The sequence below is a fragment of the Ochotona curzoniae genome, unplaced genomic scaffold (assembly GCF_017591425.1).
Source record: "Ochotona curzoniae isolate NIBS_2020 unplaced genomic scaffold, NIBS_Ocur_1.0 scaffold_4505, whole genome shotgun sequence".
Taxonomy (NCBI): Eukaryota; Metazoa; Chordata; class Mammalia; order Lagomorpha; family Ochotonidae; genus Ochotona; species Ochotona curzoniae.
In genome coordinates, this window is record NW_024467118.1 from 22,387,100 (window position 1) to 22,401,638 (window position 14,539).

Consider the following 14,539-nt stretch of genomic DNA (forward strand, 5'->3'; position numbering starts at 1 on the left):
GGAATAAATTCAGCAGAATTTCATGGAATCATAGCAGTTTTCTCTGCACTATTATATATCGCTCAAGAATGCTAGGCCAAAAACTTGTGTTCTATTCTCATGACTAGAACAATAGATGATCTTGTTTACAGTTAAGACCTTTGGAAGTCGTCTGGGGAAAAAAATGCTCATTATCTCATGGTTTTTTTGATCTGTTAACAAATATGTTCCCAAGCTTAAATCACTAGTTCTCTGTTTTTTGTTGTTGTTTGTTTCTCATTTGATCATTCTCTCAAGGTTAAATTTCAGCATCACCTGGTCACTGGGCGAGCATTGAAAATGTGCTTTGCAATTATTCACTGATCTGGATTTTTTTTTCTCTTGCTTTCTAGTGACCCAGAGCAGTTGAAGAAGCAACTGAATGAACTAGTCAATGCCATCGAAGAACATTTTTTCCAGCCACAAAAGTATAATTTGCAGCCAAAGGCAGAATAAAACATTCCAAAACTTATCTCCACTTAAGCTTAACCTGATTAGCAGTAATACTGAGGGCTGAATGTATTGAGGTAGTAGTATTGAGGACCTTCTAGATAGATCTTCGTTTCTTGTTTTCTTATGCTTGATCTTTAAGGTAAATAAAGAAAAGAGAGCCAAACGTAACAAACCAACATTCCTTTAAAGATGTTGAGCCTGGGTATTACCTGATATTCAAAACTAGCTAACTCAAAAACATCAGAATGAATAATGCCTTAACTTTTGTGAATGTATATCTTCTCTGTAATTCTTTTTACATGTATTTGAAATAATGTGGAAATCTATGTGATGACTAATCTCCGAGCTGATAATCTATAGGACTGCCACTTAGTTATATTTACATTGATGTGTGTATCAATTCTTTGGAAACTAAAAGAAACAGATCAGCTATTGTGCTTATGTTTGTGCATTTCCTGGAAACCTGGAAAGTGGGCCAGGGATACTTCCAAACGGTAACTTCCTTAAACCTCCAACTTTTTTTGTTCTAATCAGATGCCCTTGTGGATCATACAAATACTGGGAGAAGCAGCTTAAACATCTGATTTGTTGATACTAATTTTATATCTTTTTAAATCTAAAGAACCAAGCAGTTAATGATTTGTAATTTGTAAAATCCTGTGTTGTTCAGTTTTTGGCTTAAGCAAGGGCTAGTGTAATTCCTGGTCCTGAAACAGCACAGACTATGAGCAGTAACTTGACTTGACTTTGGTTTTGTTGCATGATTTTTCTGAAATCAGAAATTGGCATAGTCTTTTTTTCTATACCTGTTTTTAAATCTGTGCCTTTTATTTCCTCATGAGTTGTGAATATACAACCTTTCAGGGGACTTTAGTTGAGAAGCCATGGGCTAGGAGCAAGCTATTCTTTTAGATTTATGATTTTCCATCCATCCATTTCTACCTGTTAAAGGAAGTAATGGCCATTTTGTTATTTACGGTCAAACTGAATGTTTATTAAGTTTCAGGACAATGAAATATCACAGTGCTAGGACAGTCATTTTTCTAAATGGAAGGTAAACATGCTTTTCTGTCTTAATAATACATAGTTTGTGTCATACTGGACTTGTCAAGTCTAGAATAGCCAGTATTTTCTGTCAACTGCCTCCTTGTATAAGCTGTATTTATTTTTTGATTAAAATGCTTTCTAGCCTTAAACTACTCTGACAAAAAGAAATGCTATACCTGTGTCTTCTACAGATAACTCTTGAGCACATACCCTGGATCCCATCCTGGAGTTCATTCCTAGAATTACAAACAGACCCATCCTACCATGTTGGAATTCAGAGTCTGATTGGTAGGCCAGTCAGTGACAATGCTGCTTACATATTTTGTTATAGAGTTATTAGCAAGGACTCAGTGTCCCCAAGTTTGGAGAGGAATTCATCTGCCCAGAGACAAGAGTACAGTGGCCCTCCCACACTGTCAGGATGAAGGGGACAAGGGGGACGAGGGGGAATGTCTCCCACACATGGGACCCAGCATTAAGAGCCATGTGCAGGTGTGGACAGGCAAATGAGGGTGGGGTGAGGGCAGGTGATGAGCATCGAGTCCAAATGAAAGCTGCAAGGTGGAGCCCATTTCTCTGCTATTCATTGGAGCAGATGACTTCATCCAACCTCAAGGGGATTCTTCCCAACTCTGTTTCTCACCCATATCCCTAAGAAGGAGCAGACCATGAATGCTCATGTGTTTCTTGATGTCTTCCCATTGTCACAGGATGTGGAGGTAGCATGGCATGGTGTATGCAGCTCACAGTAGTGAGGCATCTGGAGAGATCAGCTCTGTGACTTTGATCAAGTCTCTTAACCTCACAGAATCTCAATTTTGTCATTAAAAAAAAAAGGAAAAGACCTTTTTAGGGCTGCTAAATGGAGAGGAAGGTAGTCATTCGACAAAGTCCTACAGGGTCCCCCACTTTATCATTCTATAAAGTCCTATAGGGTCCCCCACAATGTGCTCCACCAGAGGATATGTGTATTATCATTGATGAATTAGTACGGATCATGATCACTTGGACTGTAGAGACAACAAGATCGGTGGCTTGAGGTGTGAGGAGGGATGCGTGGGCAGAGAACCCAGGATTCTTAGTGCAGTCAAATGCTCTGGATGATATTGTCATGATGAACCCATTTGTTCCAAACCATAAAATGTACAACATTGAGCATGAACCTGATAGCAACCATGGACTTTGGGTGATGTTTTGTCATTTTTAAATGGATCCCTGAGGTCATTTCACACTGCAAATCTTTAAATGATGAGTCCATAAAGGGCAGCCAGCACCAGTATGTCATTGACATTGGCTTTGGCAGAATGCTCAGCAGTCTACTTGGAAGCCCTAAGAGCTCAGAGCAATGTCTTGTTCCAAAGCACACAGCCTTGTGTTCTCAGCCTGCATTGCAACCTGCTGAGGGTGGGGCTGGGGAAGACAGGACCACACGTGTGCAGGTGCAGGGAAAAGGCACTGTGCCAGGAGGAAGGCAGAGCCACTGGCCAGTGGGCAGGACACAGCGCTGTCACAGTGGCCACTCTGCCTAATTACTGCTAAGCCTGCCTGGGGAAAACTCCTGGATTTGAGTGTAGAGGTGGCATCTGTTTCTCTGGGTGCTTAGAAAGGACAGGCCCGAGTCTTAAGAGACAAAAAACATTACAGTGGTCCCTTTTTCCTCTAAAAATCACAGGAATTGTGTCTCTTTGATTTACCTCCATCAGGGTGCTGAGAAAGGAAAGCACTGTTATTTTGTTAACATTGTGGGCTCAGGCAATTTTAAACAATAAATGCTTTAAGTGAGAACATGTGTGTCCTATTTTGAGGTGGTTTTGAAAGGCTGGCATCCCTAACATGCCCAATCCCTACATCCTAGGATTGCAGCCTCACGGTGATTGGCGTGTTGATTCAGCGTTCACTGACTGAGCTGCATTTGACTCCTGCCAGGAGCAGGGCACTTTCTTGGTGCTGGTAATAAATAAACAGTGAAGGAAATGCACGGGTACTTAGATTTTGCCAGTCTAGTATGCTGCATTGAATTGTAAAGCACCTGAATTGGGTCCAGTACAATACCCTAGTGGCTAAATCCTTGCTTGCAAACACTGGGGTCCCATATGGGTGCTGGTTCATATCCTGGCTGCTCCACTTCCCTTCCAGCTCTCTGCTTGTGGCCTGGAAAAGCAGCAGAGGACAGCCCAAAGCCTTGGGTCCCTGCACCTGCATGAGAGACCTGGAAGAGGCTCCTTGCTTCACATCAGCTCAGCTCTAGCTGCTGGGGCCACTTGAGGAATGAACCAGCAGATGGAAGATCTTTCTGTCTGTGTCTCCTCTTTGTATATCTGCTTTTCCAATACAAAAGAAAATAAATTCGTAAAAAAGGAGACAGAAAAGCACCTGACTGAGAAAGTTCAGCATAGATGCTGCAGCAGGAGCCTAGGTGGCTTGGGGACCCCTTCTGCCTTTACTATATCAGAGCCACTATGTCTAGTTTCAACAACAAATGATGCTTCAGTAGCTGGATCCTTGACCACTGAGAGACACGGATTCAGTGCTGAGCTGGCTTCAGTGTGACCCAGTCCTACATTCGGGAAGTGGACCAGCACATAGGAGATCTCCCTATGTCTTACAGATCAGGAAAATAAATAAATAAATAAAACTACCAGGTTCAAAGTCCTAACACCTTTGTTTAAAACAGAATGGCTGTGGGAGATTATTTGCATGTGATTTCCTGCGTCCTACGTTTGTTCAACTCTTAGAAGAATATTTGTGTAGAGTAGCTCAACCGTTACCAGATGAAACTCAAATTTTAAAATAATTTAACTTCTGCAGATTTCTCCGTGTAAGCAAAGACCGATGATACTGGGATTAACTGGAGGAGAAAGAAAGCTACGCGGACAGGTGAGGCTTAGTCCTGCTTTGCTGCAGGAGAGAGCAGTATTAAGGAGTCCCGTTTGGTTTTGGTTTTGGTTTTTTGTCCTGATTTCTTTTGTGGGTCTCTGAAAATGAAATTTGCAAAACAGAGATGTCAGCCACCTCCCACTTGGGTATAATGAAGATCACTTTCATGTTTGGCCTGGGTCTGATACCAAATGGAATTGGGCACAAAGTCAGCCAGCTACTGGTCTAAACAGTTTGTGAAGCATTTCAAAAGAGCATTGTGCAACTTCCATAGAGAAGCTGGGGTTGCAAATTACAGAGATGACATAGCCTGGTTATGTTCTTAAAATATGTTGAACTCGGTCACTTTAACGGGACAAATGTATTTTTAAAAATTATCTCTTTATTGGAAAGGTAGAGAGACAGAGAGATCTTCCATCCACTGGTTCACTCCCCACGTGGCCACAACAGCTGGAGCTGAGTCAGTCCAAAGCCAGGAACCTCTTCTGGGTCTCTCAGGCAGGTGCAAGGCTTTGGGCCAACCTCTACTGCTTTCCCAGACCACGAGCAGGGAGCTGGAAGGGAAGAGGAACAGCCAAGACAGGAACCAGAGTCCATATATGACATCCTGGCATGTGCTAGGTAAGAATATTCAGCTACTGGGCCACCGTGCCAGATCCACAAATGCAATTTTTTTTAAAGCTGCTACATGTCAAAAGTAAAATGTTGCTGTGTCTCTGATGGAAGTTTCCATGGCTTAGTAAGGTAAAAATGAGCAGTAGGTGGCGGGGTGGGTGGGCAGCTAGTGTTATCTGCAGGTTCCATGGGCTTCCCATTTCCTCATCCTCCCCGTAAGCTGGTTCATTCTCTGTGTTGTGACAATCTGCCTCCTCTCTCCAATAGCTTCTGGTACTCATGGCTGTATGGCTGTTACTATCCTAGGGATAACCATACTTCAAAATTTTCATGAGAAATGGAATTGAAAGATGAGTTCATTGTAGTGCTAACCCGTTGTGAAATCTGTGCCTCAAGGCCTTCTCATAATATGCATTTTTCATGAATGATTTGAAGAGCTCTTGAGTAAAATGGCAAATTGTTTTATCAAGCTCTGACCCTATGCCATCACTTTTTTCCTTGGACTCTCCCACTCGGATGTCCTCAAACTACGTTCAATAAAACCTAGCCCCGAGTTAAGTTTTCCCACTCAGTTCTTCTGTTTTCCTGCATGGTCTTAACTGTGCATTGCCTCTTCAGAATACCTGTTCAAGCACTGATTTAGTGTTTAGCTTCCACCTGTGTGTATGTATGCATGTGTTAACATTTATTTGCTTTAAAGAACTACATAGAGAGGGAGAGACAGCTTGCATTCACTGGTTCCCTCTCCAGTGACCATAATAGCCAGGACTGTACAGTCCAAAATCAGGACCTTCTTCAGGATCTCCCACATGGGTGAAGGCTCCCAAGGGTTTGGGTCATCCTCTGCTGCTTTTCCAAGCCACAAGCAGCCAGATTGGAGGTGGACCATCTAGAACCATGAACTGGCAGCCATATAAGATGCTGGTGCTGCAGGCCAAGTATTAGCTTGTTATCCCAGCATACCAACTCTTCCACTGTTACCCTTCATTATACTCCCCTCGCAGTTACACCTAGAAAACCTGATAACAGGTTATTCTGAAAGCCAAGACCAATCCAACTGATACTTTAACAAATTCACTTGGCTGATGGGTTGAGAACAGACTTAAGGAAGCAAAAGCAGTAGAGCAGTTAGCCAGCAACAGCATGCAGGAGAGACACACACAGCAGCGATGACAAACAGCATCTGGGGCTCCATGAAGTGAGAGTCCTGCAAGACTGAAGCTTCATCTTGACATGGGCAATGAACTCCGACAGTTCACAGAGAACCGCTCATTGCTCTCAGACTACAGAATGAAGGATGAAGGGCTGTGCTCAGCACTCTCTCAGGTCTGTGCCCAGGGCCCAGAGCCACACAGGGCCAGTCAGATGGGAGCTGAGAACTCCAGGCAACGCTGGGTACTGCCTAACCGCAGCGAGCGTACAGGCATGGCAAAAGGCAACGGTTGCTGCAAAGCGGAGGGAATGCAGAGCCCGGAGTTTTATCTGCTTTGTCCATAAAAGGAGATTAGACACCTCACAGAGCCTCCCCGTGGGCCTCGAGCCTGTGCCCTTCCCTGGCTGTGTGGATTTATGTCATCTTGCCCCTTGCCAAGATGAGATCTTCATGTAGTAAAACTCATTTACTGAAAAGACCAAAATTCCAAAATCAACACTGGTTATCTGCTCACTGAGATTTTTTTTTTTAATCATCATTGCATTTCATCATTATTATAGCTTTCAGAAAGCAATTTCAGGGCCCCACTATTCCAGGCAAGTTGAGGGAATGTGGCCTCTGATCTTTATTCCATTTTTTTTTGTCATAAAGATTATTCTAGCTCCTGAGGACACTTGAGTCTGATAGCCCCCTAACACTCTGGCTGGGTAGAGTGTGGCAAATTGCATGGCCTGAGCATGGACTTGTCACAGACTGTCTTAACAAGGAGGAGACCAACTATTTCTCAGGAACCTCCTTACTCTTCTAGCATTTGTGTATTGCAAGCTTAACTCTTGCCTTTATGAATACCAATTTTGGAAATAAACCCTCTGGTTACAAACTCTTCCTTGATCAGTAAAAATGTATCATACCAATACTTAAAAATTATCTAACTCATTTGAACAGTTAGGAACCTGATAATAATTATCAATAGTTTTATTAAAGGTCTCTTTTCCACATTAACCAGAGACTTTCTCCATTGGATTCATATAGGATTCTCATAACATTTTAAAAGCAAGGTCCCTGTATTTACTTTTCATGATTTTTTTTAAAGATTTATTTTTATTATTTTTTCATTGGAAAGGCAGATATACAGAGAGGAGAGACAGAGAGGAAGATCTTCCGTCCGATGATTCACTCCCCAAGTGAGCGCAACGGGCCGATACTATGCCGACCCGAAGCCAGGAGCCTCTTCCGGGTCTCCTACGCGGGTGCAGGGTCCCAAAGCTTTGGGCCGTCCTCGACTGCTTTCCCAGGCCACAGGCAGGGAGCTGGAAGGGAAGCGGGGCTGCCGGGATTAGAACCGGCGCCCATATGGGATCCCGGGTGTGCAAGGCGAGGACTTTAACCACTTGCGCCACCGCGCCGGGCCCACTTTTCATGATTTTTAAAAATTTTTATTATTTTATGATTCAGTTCCATAGGCTCTGGGATTTTCCTTCCCCCCTTTCCAAACTCCTCCCCCCCCAATTTCCCCTATATATATTTTTAATTTTTAATTTAATTTTTAAAAATTTTATGGTACAATTTCATAGGGTCTGGGATTTCCCTAACCTCTCCCTAAATTCCCAACCCCTGATTGATTTTCACCATATGATTACAATAGTATAGTCCTTCATAAGCAGTCATTTGCCGATCAGTCTGACATTTAGGTGAGTCCTGATTGCTGGCACAGAGAATGCCAGATAGTCCAGCATCCTATTGTCAAGATAGATCCAACAGTTTCATTTGGAGTCCACCTTTAATTTGGAAGTAGAGATGCATACTCATTGTATCTTCACATCTGGATAGGATAGTCTCTTTTACACAGTTACTACACCCCCCCTTAAGTGAAAAGCCATAAAACAAAATCAACAGGAAGACAAATAGAAAATTTACAACACGATGAAGTTAAATATCATGCTATTGAATGACTAATGTGTCGCTTGAAGAAATGAATAAGAAAATCAAAAACTTTCTTGAAGAAAGCTATGCCTCTGTCTCCTTTTCTAACCCCCAGGCCCTCCTATTTGTCCCTCTCCAAATGACTCAGTCTTCTAGAGCTCTTCAGTTGTACCATGTCAGGCTTCTCTTAATGAATTATTAATGATGCCGCAAGTGGCTAAGTTAAGATAGCCTGTGTAGGGAAAGTCCTACAAGAATGCTCCAAGGCAGAGTTCTAGCATAAGCTGGAGGCGAAGACAAGGAAATGCAGCAGCCTTGGTGGCTGGTGTGCCCCACCCCCATGCCCACAGGGTTTTCTGGTGTCAGCTCGAAGTCTCTTGTACAGACCACCACATTCAAACACCACACTTGTCTGGAGAAGCCAAGGGAACCACACGGAGGTTCTGTTCCCTGCTGCTGTTGGTGGTTGTGACTTCAAGAGCTCAGACAGAATTCTGGCCTGGCCCCAGAGGGAGCTCTCCAAGGCTCTCCCCACAGCTCCGCCCTGTGGTTTACTGGCTCCACTGGGAGTCCCAGGGTCATACATGGAAGGGCAGGAGTTACCTTCATCCTAGGCTATGGCGCTTGCCCGAGAGAGGGATGGCAAGCTCTTCCCTCTCCACTTTGCAGGGGTCAAGGCAGCTCTCCCTGCCCTGCTGGTCTGTCTGCTTCCTGTCACAGCAGCAAGGGTTGGCTCAGGAGAGCCTGCAAAGCAGAAAAGAGCTCAGACCTTTTTATTGTGCAATATAGACTGGGTCTCAATCCAGGAAGCTCCAATCCTCCGTAGTCATTTCATAGGTCACCAACCCCAGCAAAGGTGATCCAGCTGCGGCTGCTTCTCCGAGTCCATGGCCCTGATTGGGGTGGAGGCAGTAACTTTCCACTGAGTTAAGAATCTCTGCCCTGGAGCTTGCAGGGTTTCAGCAGTGGGCTAAGCAGTGTTTGCGTCCACCACTGCAGCGCTAGGAGAAACGCAAACCAAAGAAAGCCTGGCTTTCTGCTCTTCCACCTCCTATCTTGTGCCCCACCCCCCAGCCCTGGGCTGCCTACCTATACCCGAGCTCTCCTGCACTCTGGGACCAGAGGCCAGGGCAAGAGTGGGAAGAGGTGAGCAAGGAAGAGCAAAAGAAGTGGTGTGGCAGGATGGAGACAGGTCTGGTCAGGAGGTTCTGTAAGTGGAGTGTGGGTGTGCCCACTGGCCCCTCTGGCAGGCCAGGCATGAGCAGGGTTGTCAGGTAATTGCTGCATCTATCACCTGCCAGGCTGAGGATTAAAAGTGGTTGTGAGTGCCTATAACATGGGCAGCAGTGTACCATGTGACCGCCCAGGTCTCTGGGCAGGCTGCTGAGCAGAGGAGAGGAGGATGTACAAGCATCGCCAGCAAGAACATGAGCTAATCAAGGTAGGATGTGGAGGTGCAGTACAGCTCAACTGGTTTACCTGGTCATCATCTAAAAAAAATCATTTCCATAACCAACCCACATCCTGTTCATTACAGAATTCGTGACTGTGTGCATCCCTCACTTCTTTATGAAAAAGATTTAGGCTGAAATACACAAAGAACCATGCCATAACAAAGTACAGGCCTGTGAGGCAGCAATGCACTGGCCCAGGGAGCAAGTGTGTTGGGAAGGGCTTGGAATATTAGTCTCCCAGCACCTGGTTGCCCTGCAGTTTCCCACATGGCACGAACCGCTTTGTCTCCTTGTTGTAGGATGTTGTTTTAGAGAGACTGCTGGGTGATTGGTGTGAAAACATGGCAGCAACCTCATTTCTTGTCTCATTTTCATGCGGACAAACTCTAGTTTGTAAAGTATGATTTCTTTAGGAAAAAAAGACAGCTCCTGGCTGAGTGACAGGAGGGGCTCCGAGGTAGGGAAGGACCCACGGAAATGATGAAGATGTGGTCTTTTATGCCCCATCTAGGGAAGGGGTTCACATGAATCACCCCAAGGGTAGAAAGACAAAAAAGTTATTTATAATGGGCAGTAATTTCTACACCTGGCCCCAAAACAAAAGGTGAGACCAGTAGCTTCCTTCCCCCATCCTGAAGATAAACTGAGGTACCATTTTTTTTTTTGACAGTGACCAAAATGGGCCAGTCTCCTTGCTCTAATGGAGTGATACGTTGATTCTGTCCCTTTGTTCCTTCTTCGCTTCAGGAAGAATATGGAAACGGGAAAACTCCATTTTTTTGGAAACACAATTAGCATCTTAAATGTGTCTTCACCAGAGACCCTAACTACCCACCTCCATCCTCATTAGCCCCAGGGATTCCAGTCATCTTTGGCATGTAGTACTCTGAGGAGGAGTAGAAGTGATACATGTAAGGTACTTAGCACATATATGTAGGGTACTTAGGGACAGCACCAATAAAGCTATTGCTATCATGTGAGAATCCAAAGGGGTCAGGGATGCCCCAAACAAAAGGGTTGTAAGGCTTTGGTGGCTTCGCAGAGCACAGAGGGGGGTAGCACTTTCCCAAGGAGGGTTGGGAGTCCTCCCTCCCCCAAGTGCCCTCCTGAGCTGTAGTGGTCCTGGCTGGGACTCTTCTTCTGGCCCATCAAGGCCATGTCATGGGGCTATCCACCTCCCCCCCCCACCACCACCTCGGACCCTCTACAGCATGTATCTGTTCCATTTTACAGCTAAAACAGCCTAGACAGCCCAAGTCCAGCCAGGCCAGCTGAGGGCCTGAGGCATGGCTTCCATTCCACTCCTGCAGCTCCATCCTTGTCTCCTTCAAGTTATGGAAAGCAAACACCTGAGCCAAGCAGGTGTCCCAGCGGCCTTCCCTGGGTGTCATCTCCCCCTTCTTCTCACTCTCGCTCCCCTTCCTGCTGACCTGTCTCTAGAGTTGGCTTCCTGTTCCCTGGATGAGAAATTGCCCCGGTTAGCTGGTGGGATCTGCACCTGTAGAGGTTTGCCTGTTTATTGCTCTAATCCTAGGAAACTGGCAAACTCAAGCTTCTTACATTCACCTGCGTCTCTCCTTACACCGATAGCATCACTTACCCTGAACAGAGGCGGCTGTCCATAATCGTGTGAGGGGTAGACAGGAGAAAAGTGGAAGGGGGCGGGCGTGTGCCTGGGGGTAGGGGAGGCGAGCGTGTTTTTGTGCGGTACTCCGCGAGCCGGGAAAGGAAAACACCCAACCCAGATCCCCGTGTCACCCCGCAATTGGCAGCAAATGGGATTCACTGGTGTTTCATCCGGGGAGGCAGGGCATCCAGTGCTAGACAGAAGGAAGGGTGACGCGGAGACAGTCAGGTGGGCAGTTTCCTCTGTGTCCCTTTCAGAAGCAAAAGGCGATCGTGCAACTGAGCACGGAGAGCACGCTGGCAGTGCCACCTGCTGAGGGCCTCTCAGGCCGAGCAAGCCACCTGCTATAAATAGGACACCGGGGACAGCGTGTGCCATCGCGCATCCCGCCGCGAGGGCCTGGATCACGCGCAGGCCCGCGGCCCCTGTTCCTTTGGAGGTCACTGAGCCAGGACCCTGAGCAAGGGCTGGATGGGGCTGCGACCCGAGCATCGGGTCCAATCCCTCCCTCCCAGAGGCGGACCGAGCATGGAGCAAAGGGGCGAAGGGTTGGGGACGCCAGAGGCCGTGGCGGACCTGCACTGCAGCAGCTGCTACTCGCCTGGAACTCAAGCACCCGGGCCGTGGCGCCGGAGTAGTCACTCGGAGCGGTGGGGCAGAGGGGCGCCGCGGCGCCCTCGCGGCTCCCGTGGGACTGGGCAGGGAGATCCCGGCGCCTGCCCACCCCTCGCCTCCCCCGCGCTCGCCCAGCCGGGGAGGAGGAAACGCGAGCCGCGCGCGCAGACACCTCCTCCTCCTCTTCAACCACCACATCGCCTCCTCCTCCGCCTCGGCTGCCGCCGCCGCCGCCGTCACCGCGGTTGGCGCCTCGGTGCCTGTTGCTGCTGTCGCCGTGGGACCCGCGCTGTGTTTTTAGCCGGGTGGAGAAGACGTTAGCAGTCCAACCTAGCCCCGGCCTCCGGCGGCGGGAAGAGCTTAGCCAGCCGCGTGCGATGGATGCCCAGCGCGCCCAGGCCGGCCCCAGGATGCCCGGGAGCAACACCTGCGCGCCCTGGCCGCCCATCGGGTTCTGAGCGCGGTACTGCACAGGTAAGGCGCCTGGGGCGACTTCGCCCTCGCGTCCCGCTAGCCCGGGGAAGGCGGTGGGGGGGTGGAGGACATTTCTTCTGTGCCGCCCGGGTTTCCCTCGGGGTCCCCCTACGCTCCCGACTTGGATGAAAGCGAAACGTTGAGTCGCAAGGAGCCCCAGCAGGCTTCTCCCCTTCTGCCCCCTCCTGCCGGCTGGTCCCTGCACCTCCCGCCAGGTACCTCCCCGGGCTGCGGTGTGTGGAAGGCCAGATCGGGAGCAGGATGGGCAGTCACCCCACGCCACCGTCTCAAAGTTCAGGGCACTTTGCAGCAGTAACTTGGGCAGCTCCACCCGGACGCGCAACATTTCTTTCTATGGGCACATCCTGTTCCCCGTCGTTTTGAAACCCCGCTGAATCGCTGGCGGCTGCTTCCGGATCGCTGCGAGATGGGAGGGGGGTGGGGACCTAAACCTCACCACGCCTGGAGGCTCCTCTCTTGGTCTGAAACTCGCCTTAGACTTGGGTTTCCCTTGTGTGTGATTTTACTTGAAATAACCACCTATTTTTTTTTTTTTGGAAGTTTTGGTTGAAATGGAAAAGAAATCGAAAGTGATGGTGGTTCCCTCCAGGAAGCCGTGTAGTTTTCAGGTTGCCTGGGTTGGTGACTCCTTGTTCCCTTTACTGCTCTCTGTTCTCCCTTCCTGGGGTGATTGGACGGCCTCACCAGACTTTGAAAGCATGTTTTTATAATCGCCTGGTTTAAATGCACCAGGCCCTGGAGACTCGGCCGTGTCTACCTGTCTGAACTCTGTACACGGTTGCAGAGTGCAGGGGCCTGGGCCCACTGGGGCTTGTCCCTGTAAGAGTGCAAAATGCCCCCTCTCTGGGCTTCCTTGCATGTGGGCGCCGGCTCTGTGCGAGAAGGGTTAGGGTGTAAGCATGAAAGCGAAGCCCATCTGAGAAGTGGCATCCTACTTTGTGCCAGGACTTCGCCGGTCTCTGCCCTTTCATCTTTCTTTGATCACTCTCTCAGGTTAGGAATCCCTCAAGGCAGGTGAGTTCTGCAGCTGTTTCTAAACTTGAGCTGTGTGCTTTTGATAAGCACAGCCTCTTAGGGATAAGGACATGGCACACTCCATTAAGGAAGGCTTGACTGCTTTTCTAAACCAGTGTTTGACCAGCTATTGGAAGCAGTGCTCTCAGTCTCAGGTCTGCCTTTCGTGTGTGTGTGTGTGTGTGTGTGTGTGTGTGTGTGTGTGTGTGTGTGTGTGTGTGTGTGTGTGTGTGTGTGTGTGTGTGTGTGTGTGTTCTACCCAGCAGTATGGGAATAAGACCAAGTACGTCCTTTCCAGATTTATCTGTAAGCAACAACCGATGTAACAAGTGCCACCGGACAGGGACATCGTGTAGATGCTTAGGGGACATTGCCTGCAGTGAATGCAAGTAGGGAGTGTCCCGATGTTCATCAAGCGCAAGGAGACACTAAAAAGAGTTAAGTGTGGTTCACACCACGAATCAGCAAGGAATAGTTAAAGGCTTCTAAGTGGACTTCTGCAGCTGGAGTGGGGGCAAGTCCTTGGGTGTAGCTCTTAATGACCAGCGTCTGATGTGCATTTTGCCAGTGAGGTTCTTGCACGGGCTGGTGGCCAGCTCACCATGACCTGCCACACAGGGAGCACAGGGGGTTTTGCAGGCGTCTTGGCAGCCTTTGCTTTGTCCTTTTCCCATCTCCTGGGCTGTCCTTCTCAGGTTTAACAGCCACGGGAGTTGCACATGCTCTTTCACAGCCTTCTAAACTCGGTCATTAAGCTGAGAGGTGGCGTCTGTTGGTTAGAATGTTAGAATCCGCTGGGCAGCCACAGGGCGTTGGGGTTGTGTCCCAAGGGTGATGTCAAAGGATCTGGGTTTTCCATCAGAACTGATACTGCCTGAATTCCCTTGAGGGCTTTTTCATTTCTTCCTTTCCAATTTCACATTCCAACAGAAAATATTTTTTTCAAGATTCCTCCCAAAAGACATGAAGATTTCTGTTTTTCACAATGTTTTAAGCCTCTCTGCTAGAATTTCCTTGTGCTGGGTTCTTGGATTTAAAAAGAGGTTGTAGGGCCCAGCGTGGTAGTCTAGTGGCTAAAGTCCTCGCCTTGAACGTGCAGGGATTTCATGTGGGCATGGGTTCTAATCCCAGCAGCCCTGCTTCCCATCCAGCTTCCTGCTTGTGGTCTGGGAAAGCAGTCGAGGACCACCCAAAGCCTTGGGACCCTGCACCTGTGTGGGAGACCTGGAAGAGCTCCTGGCCCCTGGC

General features: G+C 48.0%; 2 protein-coding genes across 3 annotated transcripts in view; both read left to right on the plus strand.

Annotated features, from left to right (window-relative positions):
- PGM2 (phosphoglucomutase 2) overlaps positions 1-1,667 on the plus strand; it is a 77,611-nt gene extending 75,944 nt beyond the window's left edge. Inside the window, exon 14 of the mRNA XM_040966397.1 lies at positions 372-1,667. Coding sequence (XP_040822331.1) covers positions 372-474 — 103 coding nt within the window. The 3' untranslated portion in view covers positions 475-1,667. The remainder of the gene's footprint in view (positions 1-371) is intronic.
- Positions 1,668-12,054: 10,387 nt separating this feature from the next.
- Positions 12,055-14,539, plus strand: part of TBC1D1 (TBC1 domain family member 1) — a 186,998-nt gene continuing 184,513 nt past the window's right edge. The window contains exon 1 of one of the 2 annotated variants that reach the window (XM_040966043.1): positions 12,055-12,256. The gene's annotated coding sequence lies outside the window, so the exon portion shown is untranslated. The remainder of the gene's footprint in view (positions 12,257-14,539) is intronic. The other variant, XM_040966044.1, reaches the window with a different exon arrangement.